The sequence below is a fragment of the Herpailurus yagouaroundi genome, unplaced genomic scaffold, assembly GCF_014898765.1.
Source record: "Herpailurus yagouaroundi ecotype Mexico unplaced genomic scaffold, PumYag 160, whole genome shotgun sequence".
Taxonomy (NCBI): Eukaryota; Metazoa; Chordata; class Mammalia; order Carnivora; family Felidae; genus Herpailurus; species Herpailurus yagouaroundi.
In genome coordinates this window covers 22,028,633-22,055,295 of record NW_024412401.1, presented here as the reverse complement: position 1 = coordinate 22,055,295, position 26,663 = coordinate 22,028,633, and the positions used below count along the sequence as shown (strand labels likewise).

The 26,663-nt window shown below is 50.2% G+C and overlaps 1 protein-coding gene across 3 annotated transcripts in view; it reads left to right on the top strand.

The window, feature by feature from the left end:
- Nucleotides 1-26,663, top strand: part of PAX5 (paired box 5) — a 187,421-nt gene that overhangs the window by 22,714 nt on the left and 138,044 nt on the right. For all 3 annotated transcript variants that reach the window (XM_040481702.1, XM_040481704.1, XM_040481703.1), the window contains exons 4-5: nucleotides 4,280-4,344; nucleotides 7,656-7,784. In XM_040481702.1, the coding sequence (XP_040337636.1) occupies nucleotides 4,280-4,344; nucleotides 7,656-7,784 (194 nt within the window). The remainder of the gene's footprint in view (nucleotides 1-4,279; nucleotides 4,345-7,655; nucleotides 7,785-26,663) is intronic.

Here is a 26,663-nt window from a genome sequence, read left to right as displayed (position 1 = left end):
CCAAAACTGCGTTCAAACGGGTGCAGTTTCCAAGTAACTGTCTCGCAAACGTCACGGTCATGATGTAAGAGCGTCCACGGATTCCTCTCCCAGCTCTTGCCTTCCCGGGGGCAACTTCTCACTCTTCCCCTACTTCACACAGCTAAGGAGGGAATGGTGGCTGGATTTGTAGCTATTCCGGTGGCAGCAGTGTCGTCTCCACTATCCACCCCTACCAGTGTATGCCTTTCTCCTGTCTTCTGGGAGAGCAGCCTGGGAACCCGTGACTGACACGGAATTCAGCGACATCGAACCTGTTTTGCTCAGCATGTGGGAGATTTGCTGGGACACGAGCCATCATGTTTATGTGGCTTCCTAAGGACAAAAAAGGGCTGGGGGTGCTGCACGACCTGCACCAAGGATTCTTAGAATCCAGCCCGAGTGTCAGTGGGAGGTGACTGTCCAAGAGCTGACGGAAGCCGGTAATGGAGCCTTCCTTCCAATCCAGTCCCGGATCTCTAAATCAGGGGCCAAGTGGTGGGGACTGTGAGTGGCACTCCCAGTTAGAAGGACGGTTCCACTTAGCAACAATTGGTTGTTGTCATGTGGGAACGTGGGATCAGGATTGCTAGGTGTTTGGATTTTTCAAGGGAAGCTACAAATCCGTGTATTTATGTAAAAGCTCCCACCCTACAATTATTGGCAACTAATTCAAATAAAACAAATGACTGTGCAGGCCAAACAAAACCCACTCAGGAATTGATGTGGCCTGGGGATGACAGTTTGTAAAGTCTACTCTTAATCTGAACTTGGGCAGCAAGACTTCTGAGAGTGTTTACCCATTCCCCTCTTTCTTCTCCACATCAGTTGCTGGCCTGGGTGTCACCTGTGGGCCCCCTCCCAGCATGGCCCAGTTGGACCCTTGGTTTGGGATTCTTAGCACAGCTGATGACCCAAGATTCTTACTGCACCAATGGCAGTTTGACCAGTGCAGTAGATGTGGGTATATCTTCAGCCCTGTCTTCCTATTTCCTTTTTAAAGGCACCATGATTTTCTCCTTCAATGTAATTGTGTAATGGGGGGCGGGGATGGAGGAATATGTGTGTGAGAAGACCTAGCCTTTCAAAGAAGTGAGGGTGATGTTGAAATAGGATCCTTACAAATGCCTGTAATACCTGAAGCCCTTGAAGTTTAGTCCCTCAGTTTCTAAATGGATTTGGAATCCAAATAGACTTTATGTCTCCTATAGGAAATATTTAGCAGAGGGGCCACTTCTTTTGAATGTGGTGCAAAGGAAATTGCTCGAGCATGGGAGCTGGGAGTCTGGGCTGACCTGCTGTGTGACCCTGGGCAAGTCACTTCAGCACTCTGGGCTTTGGTGTCCTCATTTGCAGGAATTGGTGGATTGTTGAATTCCCTTCTCTGCTGGACCATCTAGGATGCTCACATGGCACCTAGGATCATGCTCATGCTCAGCGAAGCAAAGGCAAAACCCTTTAGTGTTAACTGCCAGGTAGCCAGACTGTCTCTGGTTTAGAAGAGGTCCAGAGTATGACTCTTACTGTGACACGTCTTGACGATTGCTTGTTAATTTAAAATTTTTTTTAGAATTGCTATGATTCAATTAGTCTTGTCCTTCCCACTACCATTTCTTCTCAGTGGAAGATAATGCTCTTTGTTCCTTTTTTTTTTTTTTTTTTTTTTTTTTTTGGCAGCTGCTGCAAGCAGATGGGCAAAATCTCTATCCCTGGGGACAGCTTTGGAGGGTTCCCTACAATTCTGATCTCGCCTATAAAGGACAGCTCCTCTATAGCCTTAAAATAGGGTGTGGGGATGGCTACTTTTCCCTCCCTAGTTCCCAAGGGGATCTCATGTGTTTTTAAGGCATTTGTGGAAAATATGAACCTTTTAAGGTTGAAGCTTGTCTTTAATCTTTCTGAAGATACTACTGAAGATAACAGCTAACATTTATAGCAAACTTACTGTGCAACAGCTGCTATTCTAAGTAATTGATTAGTTTCATTCTCATCATAACCCTATGATGTAGGAATGATTCTTGGTCCCATTTTGCAGATGAAGAAACTGATGCACAGAGGAGTTAATTTACTCAAGGTCATGCAGCTGGCAAATTGGAAAACTGGGTTTCAAACTCTAGTGGTCTGATTCTGGAGCCTGTGGTTTTAATCAGTATGCTGCAGTGGCCTCTTAATGATTTGTAACAATTAATAATGTTTTACCAAGTGGCTTATAAATATTTTAAAAGAAAAATAAGGAAAACATAATTTTCTTTGCTCTGCCTAGGTACAAACTTAATGGCCAGGCAATACTCTGCAAAGCTAGGACTTTATAGGAAATAAATATGAGAAATAGTTCTCATATATTTTACCATACATTTATATGTACACAACCCATAATATAGGTAAACTGTATTTATATCTGTATAGCCAGATATTCACATTAGCTATATCTCTGTAGACAAACACACATGTATCCTTGGAAAAGGTGACATACACACAAATACAGAAATTAGATCAGATTCTAACTTAATTCCAGGTGGTCCAAAAGACTGTCTCACTCCCAGGTCCTTGTCAATATGTTCCATGTTTGTTTAGTTAAAATAAGAATTTTGAATATTGGAGGAAACAAACCAACCCTGAATGCATTTGAAGCAACACTTAAGCTGACTCATAAGAAAAAGGCAAAAGGCCCTGGGGGCTCCAGGGGCCTGGACTCCAGGGGACCTGTGGTTGGGCTGTGGTGTGAACAGAAATGTCCGTTCAGGCTCTCAGCTGGGCATGCTGAGGGGCCTCGGTGCCCGCCACTGAGCTGTGAGATCTCTGAGGGCACAACCCAATGAGGGTATCCTTACTCCTCTCCATTTGTACAAGCTGGAGACTCAGTGCAGCTTGAAACTTGAACTTCCAGAAATAACGGTCTGGAATGTGAAAAAGCCTCTTGCCTAACACTGAGTGAAGAGAGCCAGATACAAAACCATGGATGCGTTTTAATCTTGATTTTGTTAAAGGAAATGTGTATTTCCTAATATGCGTAGGAATGTTAGCATAAAGGAGGTACATCGAAATGTGATTTTAGATACCTTCTTTGTATTTCTCGTCCTAATAGTCTACAATGAGCACAAAGTACTTTTATAATTAAGAAAAACCCTAATAACTGTTCTTTTAAAAGGTGATCCTTGGAGGCTGGAGTAGAACGTCTCCAAAGAAGCTGAACATTCTGTTACCACCCACCCTTCTCCCTAATGAGAAGGGAGAAGCTTCCCTTCTCAGGGAAGGAGCTTTCGTGCAGATCCCGCAGGGACTTTGGGCCCAGCCCTGGTTGGTTGCGCTATGACACACAGGGCTTGGGGTCTCACGGAGGAGACCCATATGAGTGTGCTCTTCTAGACAGAAATTTATAAGCTAAGCTTCTCAGAGCCCAAGGTCCTACAGAAGAACATCAGAGCTGCCGGGGCAAAGGAAAAGCAGTACCACTATTATCCCTTTCATACAGTGGGCTTTGTTTGAAGATTATTTTTCCCCCAAAAAAGGATTTAATTAGAGTGGTCTGTTCCAACTTCCTCATTGTATTGAGGCCGGCAACAGAATGGACTTGCCCAGGGTCACAATCAAGTTCATCATATTAGAACTAGGGCAAGGTCTCTGGAAAGACAGGCCAGCACACCCCCGGCTCCTGGCCTTGTTGGAGCCTAACCATGTGGCTTTGTACAAGGCAGCTTTGGAGTCTTCCTCTTAGCAAAGCCAAGCCTGTCCCGGCAGCACTTTAACCCTTTCTAATTTCAGAGCAACATGCATCTGCTTCCTTGGTAATTTTTAACGGGTGAGGACGTGGCTCTCTCCGGCAGAGAAACCAGAGCACGTGGGCCCCCAGGGAACAGAGAGGTCACCTGGTTCAGTCCCTTCATTCCACCGAGGGGGGGGCAGAGGTCCAGGAAAGGGAAGAAAGTCCCTATTAGCGTCCCTCGGGGAGTTCCTTATGGAACTGGAGCTGCTCCAGAGAAAAAGATGTCTGTTTGTAACATTAATGTGTCATCCTTTTCCTACACAAGAGGTACTTGAAGCCCAGAGAGGGGTGGGAACAAGTTACCCAAAGCCACCCAGGGAGTTAGGGGCTGAATTGGGACTAGTCCATAGCGCTGCTAACCCCCTACACTCCCAATCTGGGGTCATAACCTCCCTCCTCGTCTGCCCCAGCTTGCCAGGCCTTTGCCGTGCATAGCCGGTTGAGATCCCTTCTCCGTGGTGGTAAATAGCCATTAATTTTTCCCCCAACTGTCCACAGGATCATCCGGACTAAAGTACAGCAACCCCCGAACCAGCCGGTCCCAGCTTCCAGTCACAGCATAGGTAAGAAGAACTTTTTAAAAAAATTTAAAAATCTAATGGGCTCCAAATATTCTAAAGAACTTTTTAATCATTCTTATGGACAGATAATTCTGCATAAAACACTTCGGCACACGTACTAATGCGCCTTCTTTGTCATTCTCCAAGGGCTGAACCTGGTAAATGAATTTTATAAATACTGCTAAAAGGTTTTGAATTTTACTGATTATTATGATAAATAGCTTTCACCATGAGACAGAAAATTGAAATCTAAGCCAAAAAAAAAAAAAATCCACTAATGGGGGTCTATAGAATGTCAGATAATTAAAGTAATAAATCAAGAAAGGGATACTTATTCATAACATTTTCTGCATCATTAGTCAGTAAGTAGTTTTGAATGTGTTTTTTTCTTCTATCAACCAGCCCTTCTACAATTCTTTGTGCACTTGCAGTCTTGAGTGAAGATGTGGCAAAACTTCCCAAACTTTCTCTCCCTCCCTCTCTCTCTCTCTCTCTCTCTGTCTCGCTCACTTCAATCTCATGTACTCCATGAACTGTCGAGGACTGCCAGTGGGGCTTTTGATACTCATGGGAGATAGTCTGAGTGAGCATGACTTATAAGGGTGGGGGTCCTATTTCCAACTACTAAAGAGTTCAGAAGTTTCGCTTGCCTGTCCTTTCCCCGAAAAGACTGTGAGATGAAAATGACATGTGTCTATTTAAGACATATTATTTCTCCACTTGGGATAAAGGGAACACCTCTGGGGGGAAAGTTATTCTACTATAAGAAAGTGCTGACCATTCAGTTCAGTAAGCCTCTGACAGTCCCGGTCAATGTCACTTAATAATGCCTCAGACTGTGTAATGTTTCCCCACCTTTGTCACTCCCTCTTTAACTGAAGAACCGCCCCCCCCCCCCCGCAGTGATGGGGGATGGGCAGAGGCAGGCTTATAGTTCCAGCTCTGCCATTAACTCATCCAGTGAGTACGTCCCTTTACTTCTCCGAGTCTCAGTTTCCCCATTTGTGGACTGACGTGCACAAACTAGGTGCTCCCTGAGGTTTCTGATCCACCATGGTTGCCTCTGTGAATAAAGGTAAGAGAGAGTTCCTCCCTTCCATAAAATAATTATTTAGGAATCCATTCAAAAAGTGTTTGCTATGCCCTTGCTTTGCATGGAGACTAGTGTTATAAAGGAGGCAGGACAGAATCTCCATTCTCATGGGCTTCTCGGTCTAATAGGGGAATGTAACGAAGAGAAGTTTGCAAAACACTGAGATAAGGCTCAAGAAGGAAATACAGGATGCAGTGTGAGCCAAAGGAAGGGAACTGTTACCAGCTCTGTTGAGCTGGTGTGAAGAGGGTTGAGGAGGGCTCCTGGGGAAATGTTTGTGGCTGAGATTTCCCTTGTAGCTTTAACTATTTCGGATGACGGAGCAATGAATATGAGACTAAGAATACCCGATAATATTCTTGCAATTGGGTTAGAGGAATAATTCTACTTGTAGGTCAGCAGAATGCTTTGTCTCAGAAAGTTTTATAAAAAAAAAATGTACCTTGTATGCGTACAGGCCTTTATCGTTTACAGACTTATTGAGGAGTGAGGAAATGGAAGTTAGAGAGATTAACTAACTAGCCCAAGGTCACATTGCTCATAAGTGACGGAGGCAGAATTGGAACCTGGGTCTTTGGAGTCTGGCGCAATCACAAGATAATCAGAACTATCACTGGCTCTGTCAGCAACATGGCGAGCCTTGGTTATATGTGGTTGTTGGTTTTTAAAGTACCAAATGACGTGTGATCTTCTTTCTTCCTCTGTTCTTTGCACCTTAATACAGAAAAGGTTGTGAGATTTGCATAAATCTATTTTGAGGAGCTTCTTCTGGTGAAGGAAAAGAGAAGTTAACGATTTCTACTTCTGTGTCTCCTAAGGAAGATCTAAAATCTAACTCAGATATAAGAAGAAAGGCACTGTTCCCTCTAGGTCTGTAGGAGCAAGAGCTGGATATGCTCCAAGGAAAGCAACAAACAGCTTCTCACGCAACACCACCATTTCTAGTAATTTCCTACACTTTAGAGTCAAAGGCGGCTCCACCTGCCTCCAGCTAGTTATAGCCCAAGGAAATGTGTCAGAGATTGGTTTGTAGGTTTTAATGAACCAAGAGAGAATTCCCACAGCCCAGAAATGGAAATTCAGCTGTACAGCTTGAGAGGACCCTGACGACTTGGCTGCTCTTTTTCCCCTGGACTCTGGGGTTCGGAGTTAAAGTGAAACTTGCGCAAAACCTCCCCTCCCCTCCCCTCCCCTGTTCTTATCCTTAGGAATGTAGAGACCTGGCCTTAGTCACAATAAGTCACTGAGCTCAGCCCACGTTTCTGGGCAGGGGAAATCAAGACTTTAAGTCAGTAGACCTGAGGCCAAGTGCTGGTGCTACTGCTTATTGGCTAGATGACATTTAGCGAATCACTTCACCTTATGGCGCCTTCAGTTTCCTCCTTTGACCCAGGAGTATAAATAACAGCACTTGACATTGTTGCAACCGTCAAATGAAAAGCAAGGCATTAATGTGAAGCGTATTATTGTTCTTCATTATTACTTAACGAGGGGCAGATTACTGTATATATGATTATATATATATATACAGATTACTATATATATGATATATAATATCATATATGATATTATACATATCAATATATATTATATGTGCACATATATATTCTATTATATAGCCTATCATTATTACATAATTAATATTGAATGTGAAAATCCAGGTAAACTAGAGGGAGAAAAGCCAGTGAGGAACTATAAAGAGAAGGAACAGTTTGCCATTTGGAGTTTTGTTGGCTAAGTGTATGAGTGTGCAGGTATTTATGTCCGTGTGGATGGGTGGATATGTAAGCAGGGAATGAAGCTGCCTAATGAGCGGTCTAGGTTGGCTGGTGGTAGGCCCCAGCTCCCCCCCCCCTTCGCCGTCCCCCTGCTTCCTGCATTCTTGGACAGGATTTGAGCTACTGCTCTTCTCACGCTGTCCTGTGTGCCTTTCTGCACCGTCAGCCCTCCTAGCTGCCCGTGCTCCCCCTTGCATGCCCCCAGCAGCAGAAAACCGGGGCAAATGCCCCGAGGGCTGCCCCCATCGCCCAGGTGTAGACGCTGCCATAGGGCGGGTGTCCTCAGCGAACACTCACTGCATCCCGCGCTCCCGCTGCTCCGCAAACAGTGGCATCCAGCCCAGTGTAGGGTGAGTGCTTTTGTTTTGGCCGGCTGCCCGGCAAAGCGCCCGCCCCCACAGCCCTCCCGCCGGGCCCTGACCAGCCCCTCTCCCTCTGCACAGTGTCCACGGGCTCCGTGACGCAGGTGTCGTCGGTGAGCACGGACTCGGCCGGCTCCTCGTACTCCATCAGCGGTATCCTGGGCATCACGTCTCCCAGCGCAGACACCAACAAGCGCAAGAGAGATGAAGGTAAGAGATGCCTCTGCAGTCCTGTCCCGGGCGGACCCGACCGGACGGGATCTGCTGTGGGGCCGTCAGGGAGGAGTAGAAACAAAGATGCCTGATGAGCACCGGAGTCCCCAGGTCGGGTGGACACGGGAAGGGGCTGGGTGCCCTGGGAGAGGCAGGCAGGATACTGGCTGGGATTGCGGATTTCTCACCAGTGTGCCCTCATCTTCACCCCTTGGGTGAAGGAAAGAGGGCCTGGCAGAGTCCTTGTGTTCTGAGCTTTGTGGTCTGTAAGAAACCTGTGTGCAGATCTGATGCCCAAGGGCAGGGTGTGCAGGGTACAGTGCAAGGCCTTTTGTCTCCTTTCTTGGGGAGCCTGGGAGCCGAGGGCGTGCTGGGTGCCCTGCAGTGAGAGCCGCACACCTGGGCGGAGGGGGTCAGCAGGTGGGTTCTCCCAGCTGGCTCTCCCAGAAGGCCTCCGATGACGACGACGACGACGAAGGCAGCGATGGTGGGGGGCTGAGGAAGTTAATCATCTCATCTCTGCCCTTGGGCCTGGAAGGAAGGAGTGCAGTGGCCTCCTGGGGATTACAAAGATGACAATCTTCCCAGTTGCTTTTTCTGAACCCGTGTGTATGCCTGCTGCCTGGGTCCCGGGAGCCGGCCATCTCTGTCCTGCACACAGGCCCACCTTAACCTGGGTTTCTGTTCCCTGATGGGCTGCCAGTGCAGCTGACGTTAATGGGTTTGAGAGGAGAAACGAACCCCTGGGAGTCTGTAAGACCTTCTCCAGGAGAGGGGGAAGAAAAAAAAAAAAAACGCCTATGGTCTAGGGCCTGAGAGCTGCGTGACAGAAATCTTGATTCAATTATTCTGTTCCTCAGCACAATTCCCTTTCTCGGCTCCCTGTAAGGGATGTGTGTTCTCATGAGCACATGCCTAAGTACTTAAGATCTGTAACTAGAAAATTGAGTCGGCCCAGCGGTGGATTGGCCTGTGGTCTTCGTGTTCTGGGCAGTGCGGAAGCTGGATCTCTGGCCTCCTCTTGGAGCTGTGGGGGCGCCGGTGGTGGGGGGGGAGATGATTCACAGCTTTGGAACTTCCCTCACCCCTTTCCCCTGTTCTAGACACTCGGAGCAGATGTCAGAAGTCTTTAACTCAGTGGGCGATTGTGCTGTGTTACCGCAGGAGGCAGTGGGCCTACCATCTCTGTTGGTTTATGGGGTTGGTGCTGTCATCTTTTCTGCCATTGTCACCTGCACTCACAGCAGATGTGCCCAAGCTGGGGCCCGGCTGTGTTTGATCACAGTGGAGGGGCAGGTTGTGTGAGACTCCCTCACAGGCCGAGGGATCCCGGCACAGACTTTTGGAGAAATTAAAAAAAAAAAAATCTAGTTTGATGTTTATCACCAAACAGGTCCTGATTTGGCAGGGGGTGGGGGCTGTTTTACTGTGTTTGTGGAGCACTGGGGGGGGGGGCAGCTGTTTTACTGTGTTTGTGGAGCATTATATTGGCTTTTAGCTTCTGCTCAGCGGCCACTGTTCAGCTTCTCGTGCTGCTTTAAAAGGTATCGAGTGGGGGGCATTGAGGTGGCTTAGTCGGTTAAGCGTCCGACTCTTGATTTTGGCTCAGGTCATGATCTCGAGGTTTGTGAGATGGAGTCCCACATGGGGCTCTGTGCTGATAGCACGGAGCCAGCTTGGGATTCTCCCTCTCCCCCTCTCTCTGTCCCTCCCTGCCTTGTGCTCGCACGCACTGTGTCTCTCAAAATAAATAAACATTTAGAAATTTAAAAAGCTATCGAGTGGTCAGAATGCAGGTGTTGTTGGTCTAGACTGCTCTGTGCCATCAGATCATTTCTCAAGGACTGTGGCCCAGTTGGGGTATTGACCTTTAAGAAGGACAGTGACAGATTGAGATGTGTCCAGGTGGGTGTCACCTGGAATGGCAGGGATCTGGATATTACAGCACCTGGAGAACACCTTGAGCCTCTAGGGTTGTTTCAATACAACAAAGAGAAGAATGAGCAGGACTGGACTGTTGCCTTCAAATATTTGGAGAGCTGGCCTGGAAGGTAAGAGGAATGAGACTTTGTTGTCTGGCCTTCAAGGCCAGTCTGCAGCAGATTCAGAATTTCAGCTCAGTGTAAGAAAAAACTTGTAGATATGAGAGTGGTCTGAGGCAAAGGGAGCTACCTTGGTAGGTAGTGAGTGCCCTGTCACTAGAGGTATGTAAGTAGAGCCTAGGTGACCATGGGCTGGGGCTGCTGTATGAGAGCATCAAGGATCAGATGTAGGATTGGATACTCTTCGAGATCAAGTACTGATCTCCAGAAAGACCTGGGAAGTGATCTAGTCCGTTTTCCGGGAGCTAAGGGACAATGATTTGATGGTCCTGGAAGCCGACAGGATTGGGAAGAGTGGGAGCCCCAAATGGCAACCAGAGCCCCTTCTCCCCTTGCAGCACCAGGAGTGTGTTAAAGCAGAGAGGTGGGCAGAAGTGCCCTTGTTCACATCAGCAAACTGCCTTGAAGGACTACTCCCCAGTGCTCCCGGATACCCTTTCCCACCCTCCTTCCCTCCCTCCCTCCCTATCTCCCTGGATCCTGGCATTGGCTTCAGGGGGAGTTAAAGAGGCAGAAATTGTCACCCCTATCTTATAGGGGAGGAAACTGAGGCCCCAAAGAGTTCTGTGACATTGTCAAAGCCACACAGCTGGTGTGGCCTGGGGAGCTGGGAGCAGCTGGAGAGGCCCTGAAGGCCCCAGTTCCTTGGAATCCCCTCCCCGCCCCCCCCCCCCCCCCAGCTCTCATTACCTCAGTGCCTCCAAAAGAGATGCTTGGGAGGTAGAGCAGCCTGGGGCTGGGCAGAGCCTGGGGACAGTGTGAGGAAGAGTTTCAAGCAGAAGGGACTGGTCAGCAGGTTGGATGCTGCCGAGAGCGTGATGAAAAAGTCAGAAACCAGCATTGCTGGGCGCACTGGGAGGGCTGGCCTTTTGCGGAAGACCACGGCACTGTTTTTCACAGGAGCCCTTGACAGCCTTAGGGAAGGGCTATGAGGAAGAGAGGCACAAAGGGCCAAGAGGAAGAGGCCAAGAGGAATCCTCACCCTCATTTCTCAGATGAGGTGACTGAGGCTCTGCAAGGTGGATTCTACTTTGCAGTCATCTCCAGCTAGGACTTGGGTTTTGCCCTGTGGGCAGTTCCTGCTGCCACTCTCATGCCCAGGCCTCAGGACAGGGGTGGGTGGTTGCAGAGTCTAGTCACAAAGGGCCTGCCCTCTAGAGCTCACAGGCTGGGGTCAAGACTGACAAGCCCAAAGTCCCTCCAATGGTCAGTGTGTAAGATGGTGCTGTGATGGGCGGTGACACCAGAGGGGGAGAAGAGCAAGGCATGGAGGGGCAGATTTTGACCAAAGGGATCCAGGAAGGCTCCTCCTAGGAAGTGGCCCTTTATCAAGGGGAAAATAGTTTATACTGCTTCTGTTTGTTTTTTTTTTAATGTTTATTTATTTTTGACAGAGACAGAGACAGAGCATTAGCGGGGGAGGGGCAGAGAGAGAGGGAGACGCAGAATCCGAAGTAGGCTCCAGGCTGAGCTGTCAGCACAGAGCCCAACGCGGGGCTGCAACTTACATACCGCGAGATCATGACCTGAGCCGAAGTCAGACGCTCAACTGACTGAGCCACCCAGGCGCCCCCTGCTTCTGTTTTTAAAATCAAATGAAATTTTGGGGCGCCTGGGTGGCGCAGTCGGTTAAGCGTCCGACTTCAGCCAGGTCACGATCTCGCGGTCCGTGAGTTCGAGCCCCACGTCGGGCTCTGGGCTGATGGCTCGGAGCCTGGAGCCTGTTTCCGATTCTGTGTCTCCCTCTCTCTCTGCCCCTCGCCCGTTCATGCTCTGTCTCTCTCTGTCCCAAAAATAAATAAACGTTGGAAAAAAAAATTTTTTTAAATAAAAAAAAAAAAAAATCAAATGAAATTTAAATTTTAGTTCTTCAGTTACACCCGCCACATTTCAAAGTGCTCAGTAGCCTCATGGTGTGCCGAGTGGCCACTGTATTGGATGATATGGCTTTGATGCAAGTGCTTGGCGCATAGTAGCTGCTCAAGAAGAGTGCTTCTTGGTGGAATGGGTCAGTCACATGCTTGTGGAGGGTTCGCAGTTAGTAAGGAGGGGGAGTGGGCAATCTCCTCAACCAGGAGGGTTTCTGTTTGGTATTTTGGGCTTCCACAGAAAGCTCTATTTGAATAAAGACTTCTGTAGCAAAAAAACAAAAAAGTTAGGGCACTGTTAGACTAGTGGATTGCCAGGGGCCCCTTTGGTCTAGAAATTCTAGGACTCTCCCCCGGGACATTTGCCTCCAAGATCAGCTTTGGGGATGTGGCCGCTGTGTCCTGATCTCAGATGAGCTGTGTGCGGCTCAGGTGGCAGAGAAGGCCCTGGGGCCTCTGAGGGCAGAGCTGGGGCTGGCTGAGGGAAGCTACAGGAAGCAGATTGTAGCTCAGTGCAAGGAACTGCTTTCAGATAACAGCCAGGCTAGGCCAAGAATGGAAGCATTAGGTTGGAAAGGGAATGAGCTCCCTGTCATCAGATGTGTGATCAGGGACTAGACAAAGGAGAGGCAGAAGAGCCAAAGAAGGCATTCTGATTTGGATCCCATGACTTTGAGACCTGTTACAATCTGGATAGCAGGTGCTTCTGTGACCTCCTATGTCTGCAAGTAGTTTTCCCTACTTGTTTTTCCCTTCTGCCACCTGACTCTGAGGTGGCCGTCCACATGGACTTGACTGGGCAGAGGCCACATCGCATGCGTTTCTCTCCCTGGTCAGCTCCTTGGCACAAGGCACAGTGCCCAGAGGTGCTCAGGAGTTCTGTGGCTGGTACTGAGAGCTTTCGTGAAGTCTCTGGTGTAGGCCTCAGGACTCCCACTGGGCCAGGGGGACAGAGCCTGATGCGGTGCTTCCCCCACTAGGAGGCTGGACTGGGCCAGGCAGGAGCGGCTGTGAACAGTGGCCATGGGTGAAAGGGCAGCCCCAGACCCTGTGTTTCTTCCTGGGCCTTGGATCTCCGGTGGGGTCTCTGTCCACCATCTATCTCCAGGGCCCCCATTAAGGTCCCCTTGACTCCCCCCCCCTCCTCTCCAACCCCCAGAATTTGAAAAGCTCTGATGAGCACACCAAGGTCAGCTGAGCGAGAATCCCTTTCACTAGCTCAGAAGGCTGCCCAGTCCAGGACCAGTGTGGACTGTGGGAGCCACAGCTCCTTTGTGAGCAGTAGAGGTACACTGCAGGTGGAATTTCTGGCCTTCTGTCCCCCGGCTTCTCTCTGCCCGAAGAGGGCACAGGAAAGGCATCCAAAATCCCTAGGTGGCCTGTCCTTTTCAAGAAATGCCAAGTCCAGCATGACTCTCAAGGAGAGGATTGGGGGGCATTTAGGAGGGGCTCCTGTCATGACTATGTCTACCCTTTCCTGGGGGTGCCTGTCTCTTCCTCATGCCTTTCATTTGGGGGTGCATCTTATCCAGTGTTATCTGCCTTTGTTTGTGTCCTGTTAATAGACTTTTTCTGTCTGCTTCTGTCTCCTGGTCTAGCGTGCATGCTCTCTCTCTCTCTCTCTCTCACGCACACACACTCACACTCTGTCACTCACGGTCTCACACATACACACGCTGTTGCACACCCGCTCTCTCTCACACACTCTTTCACACACATACACACTCCCTGTCTTTGTCACACACTCTCACACACAGACACACACTGTCACATACATACTGTCACACACACACACACACACACACACACGCCCCTCTCTGTCTCTCGTTCCTCTCTTTCTCTCACACATGCTCAGTCACTTTTTCTTTTCTTGTATTCACTCTTGCTCTCCCTCTTGCCAACTCTCTGCTCCTCTCTCTCCCAGGTTGGGAGCCCTAGCTCATCCCTGCTCTGCAGACCTCCCTGGGACCCCACGCAGGGAGGGAAGGGCTTTCAGAAGCTCACAGACCGACCCCCTCCCCCACCACGGGCAGACCCTGATCTTCCTCTATCAGGACCCTTTTCCTTGCTGGACACTCCCATCCTATCTGCTGCTCCCTGGCTTGGGATGGAAGGCTGGGGACGAAGGTGCAGAGACCCCTCTCGGATTTGCCAGAAGGGAATGGATGTGTGAAAAGAGTTATCGGCAGCCCTTGATTCCACAGATCGCTCATCTCTGGAGAGCCCACGATGAGATGGTGAGGTGTTGAGGCAAGGACACAGGCTCACAGGCCAGGGACAGAGCAACATGAGGACTTCCTGGCGTGAAATCTTCGGCGAGTGACTTAATCTCTCTGACCCTCCACTTTGTCATCTGGAAAATATCCGTAGCACAAGCCTTGTGGGTTATTGTGAGGATAAAATGAAATCATACCCTCAAAGGGTTTAGCCCCAGGGGCCAGTCATAGTAAGTGCTTAATAAATGGCCACGGAGGAGAGTGGGGCTGGAGGGTGCGAGGCCAGTCACAGGCTGAAGTCAAGCAGTCGCTAGCCTTCTGTTTGGTGGCTGAAACTAGGGATCTGCCCACCGCGGTCTTCCTGTTTGTAAGGCCTCTGCTGTGGCATCGAGACTGAACAACAGTGCCCCCAGGTGTCAGCAGCAAGACGAAGGGCCACTTGCTTTCCTTTGCTTCCTTTCCTCAGGACCTTGGTCTTCCAGCCCCCTGATGGAAAAGAGTAAAAGGATCAAGTCTCAGTCCACAAAGAGTGGCCCTAGGTACACAAGAGAGGCTCCAAGATGGAGGGCAGAGGGCAGAGCACCTGGGCCTGGGAGGGCTGGGGGTGGGGTCACCAGCTTGGACCTCAGGGCTCCCCTGTTGGAGTAAAGGGCCTTGGAGAACATCTAGGACATGTCATTCCAGTCATTATCCAGAGGGGAAAACAGACTTGGAGAAGAGAAAGGGTCTGACCAGGTCACGTAGTAAAAATCTGGAAAACCCAGAGGCAGGGAATGGACTCTTCAGAACATCCTTGGTATCCAGCTGCCTTTTGACGTGGCAACTCTCAGTTTCTTCCGTCCCTTCTCTCCCATTCTCCTTTCCGGCTGCTGCCCCCACTGTTGAAAGCCGCCAGGAACCTCATCCGCCTGTGCTGGGACAGAGGGGCTCTGACCCCTGACTCATCCCCAGGGCGAACCTCAACTCTTGACAATGAGCCTTGCCCTTCCTGCCTTGTCTCCCGTTCCTCTTCCTTGTCCCTTCTGTGCTTCTGCTCCCTGTGCGTTCCCTGAGCTTTCCTGTCTCCAGGCCATTATCCACACAGGGGGCCCTCCCACAGGAGTGCTGTCCTTGAGGCTGGTCTGTTGGCCTGGCCTGGTTCCCAGAGCCAGCCCACTCCCTGCAGGGATTTTCAGTGTTGGACCAGGAGTCCTTCACAGCCAGGCCCAGGATGGAGCATTGGAAGCCAGAGAACCTCTGCAGAGAGGGAAAGGGGTGACTGGCATTTTGTCTCCGTCTTTCCTGGGGCTTTACCAGGGCAGGCCTCCCTTCCCCAGCCCTCCATGAGGTGCCCCCTGGAGGTCTCCTCAGGCTGCCCACGCAGGGGGCCCTTCTCTGAGTTCTTTCTTTGTCTATCTGTGCAGGGCTCAGAACCAAGGTTCCCGCTGGGAGGGGGATCGCTTAGAAGCCAGGTGGCAATTCCCAGCCTGGCAGTCATGCTTTACTTGGCTTGCCTTGGAGTTAAAGTAATTTTTGATTAGTTACTGACATTTAAAAACCAGATTTCATATGTGGATGTTTGGCTTTTCTTGGGGGAAAAAAAACCCCAAAACTCCAATCTGGCAACACTGGGCAGACTTTCCCACGTAGCCATGACCGTCTCTGGCTGCTGGGCCTGCGGGTCTCAGGCTGCTCCCTATTCAACTTGCTCTCAGTTATTCGTGCTCCGTTTTTCTCTACCTGAAGGCCTTTGAGTTTCTGGAGTCCTAGAGTGGACTTGGAGGAACAAGCATGAGTCCAGTCGATGCAATAAAGCCTGTGCGGGGCAGCACCATGACCTGCCCAATGGAGCTCTGTGCGTGTGTGTGTGTGTATGTGTGTGTGTGTGCACGTGTGCGTGTGGTCAGGGAAGTAGGCAGTCAGGTTCTTAGGCCGGTGGTGAGTGGGGTAAGGCACGGCAGTAGGGCGAGGTCAAGGAGCCACACCTCCTGTAGCCCAGAAGAGCAGTGAAATCGAGGTCATTCAGTCCACACCTACCAGATGGGACAGGCACAGAGGTCCCAGGCTTTGCCTCCGGGCGTGCAGGGCGTGCTGAGTGGCAGTGGTGATAGGGACCCAGGTTTCCATCTCCCAGCCTGGCTGGCCACTCTCCGTGTCCTTCTGGCTGTGTCATCATTGGCACTCTGAGAAGTGTCAGAGACTTTCTTGGTAAAGCAGAGGACCTGAGGCCAGGTGGCCAGTTGGAAGGGCTCCTTGGGCCTTTCCCTAGTGCCTAGGGCCTGTCCCTTGGGTGTGTGTGGGGGGTCGAGTTTCAGTTCCTCCTGGCCCCCGGGTCCCTGAGTTTCACTTTGATTCAGTGAGTGAAAGCCTGTGTGAGAGCCAGCACCACTGAATACCCCCTCCACCCCTCCCTGCCCCTGTTTTCACGCTTGCTTTGCCCACACCTTCCCCTCCCACCCCCCAGCTCCCCTTCCCATGGTCTGTGGTCTGGTGTTCTGGAGAACCCTAGGGAATGTAAAGGATAGGGTGACAGAGTGTGAGGGATCTCAGTTCAGGGGGCTGGTTCTGAGGTCAGCCAGAACAAGAGTTCTGGGGTCAGCTGAGGGGACAGCTTAAGGGATAGAGTCTCCACAGTGGACGGGCTCCCACTGGCTTTCTTCCCCGATCTGTGCCTGCTGCCCTGTGGGGCAGAAAATCCCACAGTCCCTTCTCTCTGGCTTTGGAATATGGTTAAACCTTGGCCACAGTCTGAGGCTCAGGGCTTCACAGGGCTCCAAACTACTAGAGGCTTATAAGGTAGGTGCAGGAGCCCGGAAGGAGGGGGATAGGACCTCTGGGCCCCTGTCCTGACTCTGTGGCTAACTTACTGGTGACCTTGGAGGGAATCCCTTCCTCTCTCTAGGCCTATTTCCTCATCTATGATATGGGATCAAGGGATTCCTAAGGTTTTTTTTTTTTTTTTTTTTTTGTGGCACCAAGATTCTGAGCTTCTCCTAGTCCCATCTCAAATACTGTTGTAGTATTTTAGAACAATGGTTCTCCAATTTTGGGTCTTGGGTCTTGGGACCCCTTTAAACTCTTAAAAATTATCAAGGGCCCCAAGAAGCTTTTTAGTTTAAAACATAAAAGTTTAAATACTTACTTACTAATTCATAAAAAGTAATAAGGGTGCCTGGGTGGCTCAGTCGGTTAAGCGTCCAACTTCAGCTCAGGTTATAATCTCACGGCTTGTGAGTTTAAGCCCCGCTTCTGGAGCCTGCTTCGGATTCTGTGTCTCCCTCTCTCTCTGCCCCTCCCCTGCTCATGCTCTGTCTCTCTCTCTCTCTCTCAAAAATAAACATTAAAAAATTAAAGAAAATAGTAATAAACAAGTAACATAAGTAACGTGTTTGAAATAAGAAAGAATCATATTTTCCATACCAAAAAATTCAGTCAGAGTGGCATTGCCTTATGATTTTGCAAATCTCTTTAGTGTCTGGCTTAATAGAAGACAGCTGGATTCTCAGATCTGCTTCCGTATCCAAGCTGCTGTGATACCACACGTCCTAGTGCGTTTGGAAAACTCCACTGTGTACTTGTGAGAGGGTGAGAGTCAATGAGGCCAATAAAATCTTGGATTTATCATGAAAATAGTTTTGGCCTTACAGGACCCCCTGAAAAGGTCTTGGGGTCCCTCAAGGGGTCCCTGGACTATACTTTGAGAATCTCTGCTTCAGGCTACTGGGGACTCTGAGCTTGCTTACTTATCGCTTATACAGAGAGGGAAAGCAGTTAAATAGTTTTTACTAAAAGGAAAGGTACCATCAGTTCCCCCTATTTTTAGCTCCTGAAGGCAGGGGGAGCCATGGAAGGTCTTTGAGCTGGGGTGGGGGGGTAGTAAGACATGCTGGGCTTTGGAAATCCTCCTGTAGCACATTGGGTATGCAGGGCTTGCTCCTCTCCCAGGTGTGAGCTCCCACAGAAAGTCGCAGCTACTGAGGTTTCTTTCATTGCCAGCAGAATGTCTGTAGGGCTTGAGGTCTGACCTCTCTCCAGCAGGCTTTCTTCAGGGTAAAAAGCAGCCACCCAGTGCTCCCTATGAGACGGAGAGCGGGCATTCTGAGACCCAACCACGTCTCCCCAACCCAGCTCAGCTCTGCACTAGCTGGCAGATCCGTGAGATCTCACGCTGGGCATAGTTTTGGTGGGGGGGGCGGGGGGGGAACAACCAGGGAATAATATTGAATAGGAATGAAAAAAAAATGAAATAAAGTAGTAGGTTTGGTATTTATCTGAACTCTTGCTATTTGAGGAAAAGTAGGTCTGAAAGGCAATTGAGACGGGAGATTTCTGTTCTGATTCCATAGGCGCTTCTAGATGTTTCTGGAATGCCAGTGGTTGGGCACTGGTGTGTGTGCATCTGTGTGCATGTGCGTGTGTGTGTGTGTGTGTGTGTGTGTACAGTTTCACTTTGGAATGTCCAGTTTTCCTCTTCATTGGTACAAGCTTATTACTTGTACTAGTCTTTCCTTGGACTAATGGACTAAAATGGAGGAGAGGGAGGTGTCCTAAGGTAATTTGAGAAGAACTGAGAGACCAGGGCTTAAAGGTGTTAGAGAAGATGCATATGAGAAAGAGATTGCTTGTAGTGTAATGAACTGAGCTGTGTATGAGGGGAAACAAAACCATGGCCCCTGGAGAAACTCGAGGAGGATGAAAAGCGACAAGAAGGTCAGGCACTTCCCTGTACTAGCCACCAGGTGGCACCATTGACCCAAGACAGCTTAGTTGCCGTCCAGGGTTGGGGACAAGAGGGGTAACAGGGCAGTGTGTAATGGCCATGTGGGAGTTTGTAATTCAGTGGGGGGTGGTGGTGGCCAGGTAGGCTATTTCCTAGAGACTTCTTTCAAAGAGTTTAGTCAGGGCAGGCAGAGGCTGGACCATCCTTGTTGGAGATCAGTCTGGTCTTTCCTCACCTCCATGGTGCAGATGTCTAGATATAAACCTTTCTGAGAGTCAAGTCTTTGGTTCTATTCTAAGCTTTTACTGGTTGTGTGGCCTTGGGCAAGTCATTTCTCTTTTTTTTCTTCCTTCCTTCCTTCCTCGCTCACTAACTCCTCCCCCACTTGCCCCCCCCCCCCTTCTCTCTCTCTCCTCTTCTTTCTTTGTTCCACACCCAGCATGGTGCCCAGTGCAGGGCTTGAACTCATGACCCTGAGATCAAGACCTGAGCTGAGATCAAGAGTCAGACACTTTAACTGACTGAGCCACCCAGGCCAAGTCATTTCTTTCTGAGTTTTGTTTTCTGCATGTCAAAATGTGGAGATTTGAACAGGCAGTTTTAGTGGTCTTTTGGGCTCTGACATTCTGTGCTGTGCCTGAGGGAACACGGGAGGGAGTTGGAGTTAAATTCAGGATCATTCAGCTGTATTACCTTGGGCAGGTCACTTGCCACCTGTGGGGATTATAGTAACATCTCCCTCAGACTTTTTGGATAAAGTAGCAGCCTCGAAAAGCCTTTGCAATCTTTTTTGTTCCTGTAGGACAAAGAGGATCGCTATTTATTATTTCCCTTGGAATTGAAGTTGGCCAGAGGCAAATCCTTACAGTGTAGAAAGTTTGTGCCTCTGCCTGTGACCACCAATAAAGGCCTTATGGCAGGTGCTGCTCAAGGTCACTGTATTTCTTGAAGCTCCTCATTTCTCTCCATCTCCACTGCTACTGCCTCAGTCCAAGCACTCTCTCATTTGAACTATTGCTTATAGCTTCCTAGTGGGTCCCTACCTCCAATGTCTCTGACTTTTCCAAACAGTCCACTTTCCACAGAGCAGCCCCAGATGCACTTCTGAAATAGTTCTGATCAGTGACTCACCTAAAGGGCTTTTGCTCTTCAGCTCTGCCTGTTGTTCTCAGAAGCCCAGCAGACTTAACAAGGCTGCAAGGCCCTCCGTGATCAGGTGCCTGCCCATCTCAGGAGCCTCATCTCTCTCCACCCTCCTGTTTTCATGCTTATTCCAGCCACACCAAACCTCTTTCCATGTCTTGTTCTTTCCTGCTTGCAGCCCAAGCTTTCTGTGCATGGGTTGTAGGATCAGGCAGTGGGGGCTCTGATGCTGACTCCACCAATGCCTACCCATGTGACTTTGGGCAAGTTATTTGACCTGAGCCTCAGCCTGAGTTTCCCCATATATAGAATGAGGGCACAAATTATGCCTATGATTGGGCTGTTATGTGGATTGTATGAGGTAATGCGTGTAAAGTGCCTCTGTGTGTGATACATGCTCAATAAAGGATGCCTCTTATGGTGCTGTTCTCACTGCCTGGGAAATTGTCCCTTCTTGCCAACCATTTACCCAGGTGGCATCCCAAATCTTTAGGATCCAGCATGAATATCACTTCCTAAGTGAGGGCTTCCTTGGTGCTCACTCTTGCTGGCTCCCCTGGCCCCACCCTCAGCACACAGAACCTGCCTGTTGATAAAACTACCACATTGGTCATTGTCTGCCCTGTGAGACTGTGTCTGCAGTGCTCATCACTGTTGCCCTAGTACCCAGCACAGGGACCGGTTCATGGTAGCAAATATGTACTGAATAGGGACTCTGGATGACATAGAAGCCTGGAGCCCATCTGGTCGGTGGATGCTGGCGGCTGTGTAGAACCCAGAGCCTTGCACATCAAACATCCACCCATTCTTGCCTGACCCCAAAGCCTCTGTCCTCCAGCCGCTGCTGTCTGGCCCCATAGAAAGGATCTCATGGCAACCATTCCAGAAAGGAAGGGAGCTCTCTCTCCCTTGGTCTAAATACACGTATACGCGTGTACATATGCGCATGCACACACATACGTGCATGCTGGTGCCTTCAGCCCCTATCCTGCCTGCCGCACCTGAGCATATGTTCCAGTGTGTGGCCCCAAATCGCAACTACAACACGGCACAACCCCAATGGGTAGCACTTACTGTTTACTGTATGTATTTTATTAATGCATTTAATACTCACCACCACAACACCAGGTAGGTACTCCTATCATCCCTGTTTTATAGAGATTCAAAGAGATTGGGGAAGTTGCCCAAGGTCACATAGCCCCAACATTCAACAGTGGCAGTGCTGGGACCGGCACCTGGGTGGTCGCCATCCTGATCTTCCTCTCATATGGTGTCGCAAAGGATGGCATCAGTGGGAACTCCCCCAGCTCTCAATTCCACCTCCCCCGCCCCGTCCATTTCTGCCATCCTATCCTCCTGCCAGTCTGAGCACAGGGGGCGACCTTGGCTCAGAGCCTGCTTTATTAATTAGGTACCCCACTTCTGAGGTTTCCCCCAGCACCGCTGTGCACACTTTCTTGTCACACCTTCAACTTGGTCAGTTTCAAGCGCAATAATTGGCCGATCACACATAGGCTTTAAACCACAGCTGGGTAGTGCAGCGGGTGGACTAGAGTTTGGACCCAGCCCTTCCGGGTACCAGCTGTGCGAGCTTTGACAAGGGTCTTCTCTGAGTTTCAGTTTCCTCGCCTGTCAAAGGGGATAATAATTTTGGCTTTTCCTGGCAATTAAAAAATGTTACTTGTGATATTTCACCAGGCACTGGCATGTGGCAAGTTTCAAAATAGCTATTATTATTTCTATCATCGAAGCAAAGAGTTGTTACCCTGAATTCAGATTCCTTGATGACCTTGTTGACAATTTTCTAAATTCCCAGCTTTTTTGTGTTCCCATTCTTTCTTTTTTTTTTTTTTTTAATAATTATTTTATTTATATTGCTAGGACTAATGATAGGACCATTCAGGCAAGGGGTCCAAAGAAAAAGGAAGACATACCCACCAGAATTTACACTGGCAGAACTTTAGCTCTGTATTCCAAAAGGGTAATAATTCGAGTTGTGGATGAGGACAGCTTGCAGAGGCAGGATGAGACTGACATGGGGTGGAGAGGCCTGGGTTCCTGACCCCAGTTCAGCCACTGTCTTGCTGTGTGATCTCAATCAGGTCCCTCCCCTCTGGGTCCTCAGTTGAGCCCAGACAAACCTTCCAACTCCGGATCCTTCCTTTTCCCTCTGGGGGGGGGGGGGGTGGGGGCCGGCCGGGGGCGCATCTTCTCTCTCTTCCGTTTCCTTTCTGTCTGAGACACAACGCCATCCAGCACTCTTGAATGGTACCTTTGTTCTGCTAACATCTCTTTTCTGAAAAGGATGATTGGTCAGGTTTGTATCTTTTAAATGCTGGCACGTTTTATCAGTTAAGAACCTGCAAACCTCTCTCCCAAGACGTAGCCGTAAGGAGTAGACAAGCTGCAAAGGTGGGGAGGGCGTTTATGGGAGACAATGGAGGAACAATAACAAAATCTCTTTGGGGGCCTTATGTATGGTCCCTACAGAAAATGCCTTCTTTCCTGAGAGCCCCCTTTCCTGCTCTTGCCATGACCTTAAGCATTTTCCAGCTTGACTCCAGTTATGACTTTTGTCCCCCCTTAGCTCCCTGCAGAAAGGGAGAGGGGGCAAGAACAGAGCCCACACTTGGGTGGCCCTCACCTCAAGGCCTCTTTGAGGTAGGGCTTGGAGCACTGGACTCGGAGGGACAGGGTTTAAGTGCTGCTTTGAGTGCTGGTGACATTGGGCAAGCCATTTTGGGCCTCAGTTTTCTTCTTGGCAAAAGAGAACAGAATGCCTTCCTCAAGGTCTTGTGCAGACTCGGTGAGAAGCAACGCGTGAGAAAGTACTTTGTAAACTGTAAAGCTCTATGTAGGTATGAGACGGTTCCTATAATTCAGTTCATGAGCCTGTTCCCAGACTGAACAATTCCTTAACTCCTCCAGAGGTCAGTTTTCCCATCTGTAAAGTGGGGTCTGTAGTACCTAGGGCATACAATCACTGTGAGAATTCCGTAAAGAGTGCAAAACACCTGGCACAGTTCTTGGCAGTGGCAGGTGCCCAGGTCTAGGTCAGCGCCCCGTTCCTTTCCCTTTCTCATTTTTCCACAGCCCTTCCCCGTGAGCACAGCGCACAATAATTATGCTACATGCTTCCAAAATCTGGCTGCCAAATCTTCGAGCGGCGGCTCCTTGGCCGGAGAGCTTACACAACTTCCCTAACCTGCGCCTCCATTCTCGTCCCTGTAAAAAAAGGATCATAGTAATATCTGCTTCAAAGGGTTGTTGACAACATTAGACGGTGCCCATACACGACTCGACCCAGGGTCGGCGCCAGGTGAATGTTAGTGATTCCGCCGCCGGACCTTGCGCCCTCCGCACAGCCAGACGCGGGACCCCGGCTGCGGTCTCCTTCGAGCCCCCGAGGCAGGTGGAAGGGAGCCAGGCCTGAGCGGAGCGGGAAGGGGTTTATTCAAGGTCGCACCAGGATTCCTGCGCCAGGAGCTTTGAGGAATTTCCAGAGATTCCGTCGTGCCGCCTTGCGACAGAGAGGCCAGACCGCCCTCCTGGTCCGGTCCCCCTCGGCCCGGAACGGAGGGTACACTTCTCCCGGGAGGGCATCGGGATTTTCCTCCGCGGTGTGGAAGGAGAAATAAATTCAACCGCAGATTCAGGCCGTGGCGCAAAAAGAAGGGAGCGCGCGGCGCCCTCGGGAAGGAGGCGGCCCGCCGCCCGGCTCCGCCAAGCATTTGCAATTTAATTGACATTTGGCGGCAGGAAGCCAATCAGTATAAGTCAATTGACGTTCGGCGATAAAACTACCCGGCGGCCGGGCGCTCCCCCCGCCGGCGGCCTCGGCTGGGCCGCGGGGCACAGCGTGGCGGCCCCGGCAGGTAACGGCGCTGGCGCGTGTCTCGGCCCGCGAGGGGGCGGCGAGCGGCCCGCTGATTGCCGCGCAGCCCACGGCGGCCGGGAGAGGCCCGTAATGAATGACTTTATTTGCCGGGGCCCTGCTGAGAACAATTGAGTTTGTTATGGTAACAACGGATGCCAGCTTTCCGGGCCCCGGGGAGCGCGGGCGCGGCGGCAGCCGCGAGCTGGGCAGCGGAGCAGATGATGCGCGCGGAGGCGAGGGGCGCCGGCGGCGGGGACCCGGCCCAGCGAGTGTCAGGAACCCGGGGACGCTGCGTACCCCCGAGCCTGGGGAGGAGAGGCCGCGCTGCCGGGCCGCCTGGGACCGAGGTGGATGATGCACACCGCTCTCCCCTTGGACCACAGTGCGGAACTGGGATGGCAAGATGCTTGCTTGTCCTACCGGCCAGCCTTCCTGGGTGTCCCCGCGGCCCCTTCTTCCCTCGGCCCCTGGGGCCTAGGGGCTTCTGGTCTGACGGAGTGAGGCTTTGACATCAACTTTTTGTCTCTTGCACGAGTGGAAAGTAGAAAAAAAGCAGAAAGGCATCCCTGCTTCGTTCCAGTGCGGTGGCTTGACAAATTCAGGACCGGATTTCCGCCCAATATATGTGTGGGCATTGCCTCTGTACCCGCCGCCCTGGAGAGATGGCTTTCTCTCCACCTGTATCCCCAGTCTGCATCCCCGGGCTTGGCGGCATGGCACCTCCCACAGGAAGCCCTCCTTGCTCTTACAGAGAAGACTCAGTCGGATGGCTGCCCCTGAGCCTCTGCAGCCTTCTACTATCTCCCTCTTCAGACCATGAATTCTAAGGACAGGGGCCACCTTCCATTCCTCCTCAGCACCCAGCGTGGAGCCTGGCACAGAGCACAGATGTGGAAAGAGTGGATAAGAGACAGGACCTCTCTCTTGTAATCTCTTTCTTTCCCCCTGGTTAGAGACACCAGAGTTCCTTCTCTCCTTTTTTTTTTTTTCCTTTTCCAGTTCTTTTTTCAGGCATGCTATCGTTAATTCACTCAACAAATGTGTACGGAGAGCCAACCATGTGTTAGGTACCCTGGTACTAATGGGTCACTGCCCTTGGGGAGCTTACTGGTCAGCCAGAGAGGATAATGCAGTACATGCGATCAGTACACCAGGAACCTACTGTGTGCTGCATAATGGCCAGAATTCTGAGTCAGCTGAGCTTGATGAAGGCTTGCTGAGGGCTTTTCCCTCTGTCATTGCATTCAGTGATCCCTAGTGCCACCCTGTGACACTCACTCTTATCCACAGATGTACAGACTGGTGCTTAGAGTGTTTAAGAAGGAGCCTGATGCTGTGGAAGGAGTCTGGCTTGGGAATCCAGCACTAGTTTGCCATATGAGCGATGTCCACGTTCCTCCCCTCTGTGCCCTAGTATCCCCATCTGTAAAATGGGGGAGTTGCCACTGATCATCTGAGAGGGTCAGCTGAGGATGAGTGTGGTCCACAGGGGAGACGGAGCCAGGACACAGGTCTCTGTCCCCAGCCCGCAGCCCCCTGGTCTTGCAGTGTGGCCAGTGGAGGAGCGAATGTTCTTTTTCTCTCAGCCTTATGAGGCTGGCAGTGAGACTGACGCACTCACTATGTGGCAGGCACTGTGCTCTCAGCAGCCTACTGTTTTCCTTTTGCAGATGGAAAAAATGAGAGATGAAATAACCAGCCCAGGGTCACAAGGCTAGCACGTTGCAGGGCTGGGATTCAGACCCAGGCAGTCTTGTTTCAGAGCCTGTGCACTTACCTGCTCTGCCTGTGGCAGGGGGAGCACATGGGCCTCCTCCCCCACTCCCCTACTCTTTCACCTCACCCTCACCCCAGCTTTGTCCCACCTCCCCAGCGCTCTCAACTCCAGGCCCATTTTGCATGTTTGCAGGACAGCAGGAACACTGATTTCTCAAGGTGTCTTTTCTTCCCCTGGCCTTTTGCTCTTTCCTTTGTTAGAGACCCAGGCAGGAAGGAGAAGCTTCTGTGGAACCCTAGTCTCCTCTTGGCTCTGTTCTAGCTGGATTATTGTGTTTGGGAAATGGGTTTCTAAAAAGGATGGGGGATTCCAGGTGTTGGCTTTTAGGAGCAAGCTCTCACTGTTCATGTTGAGGAAGTACATTTATTTGAGAGTTAATTGTGGCACTCGTCTTCCTGTCTCTCGAAAGGTGTCTGGAGAACTCTTTCTTTCCCTAGATACGTCCCTTTTTCAGGAAGACAGATTAGGAAGATAGTCCCTGCCATGGGATAGTCCTAACGGGCAGAACTGGAGGGGCCTTGGAAAGCATACACAGTGAATACCTGTCAACTTGGCATCCCCTCTTTAAGACAAGTATTTGGGGGGCTCCTGGGTGACTCCGTTGGTTGGGTGTCCAACTTCGGCCCAGGTCATGATCTTGTGGTTTGTGGGTTCAAGCCCCACATCGGGCTCTGTGCTGAAAGCTTGGAGCCTGTCTGTCTCCGTCTCTCTCTACCCCACCCCGGCACACACTCTCTCTCTCTTTCTTTCTCACAAAAATAAATGAACATTAAAAAAAAACCTTAAACAAACAAAACAAATGTTTTGTAGTGCTTCCTTTGCTATCTGAAAATGAAATTTAGAAACAATATAAGCTACCTACCCACATAATTTTAAAAAATCAATTCAATGCCCCAATTGTGACAAAAGGGGGAAAGAAAAATAAAATCATAATAATAAAATGGTGTATTTCATTATGTAAATGCTCAGGCATGACTACGCCAGAAGACATAATAAAGTAGTCAGTTGCTTTGCACTTATGCAGAGAATCACCACGAATGCAGCGGCTACAAATGTGGGCAGCTGTGTTTTTTGGCAATGCAAATACTTCTGGTGGTGTTGCCGTCAGTAAACTGATTTTCTGAAACTATGAACATGTCTGGATACAATTCCAACCAAAACAAAGCATAACCTTTTCTCAATTTATGTGATGGT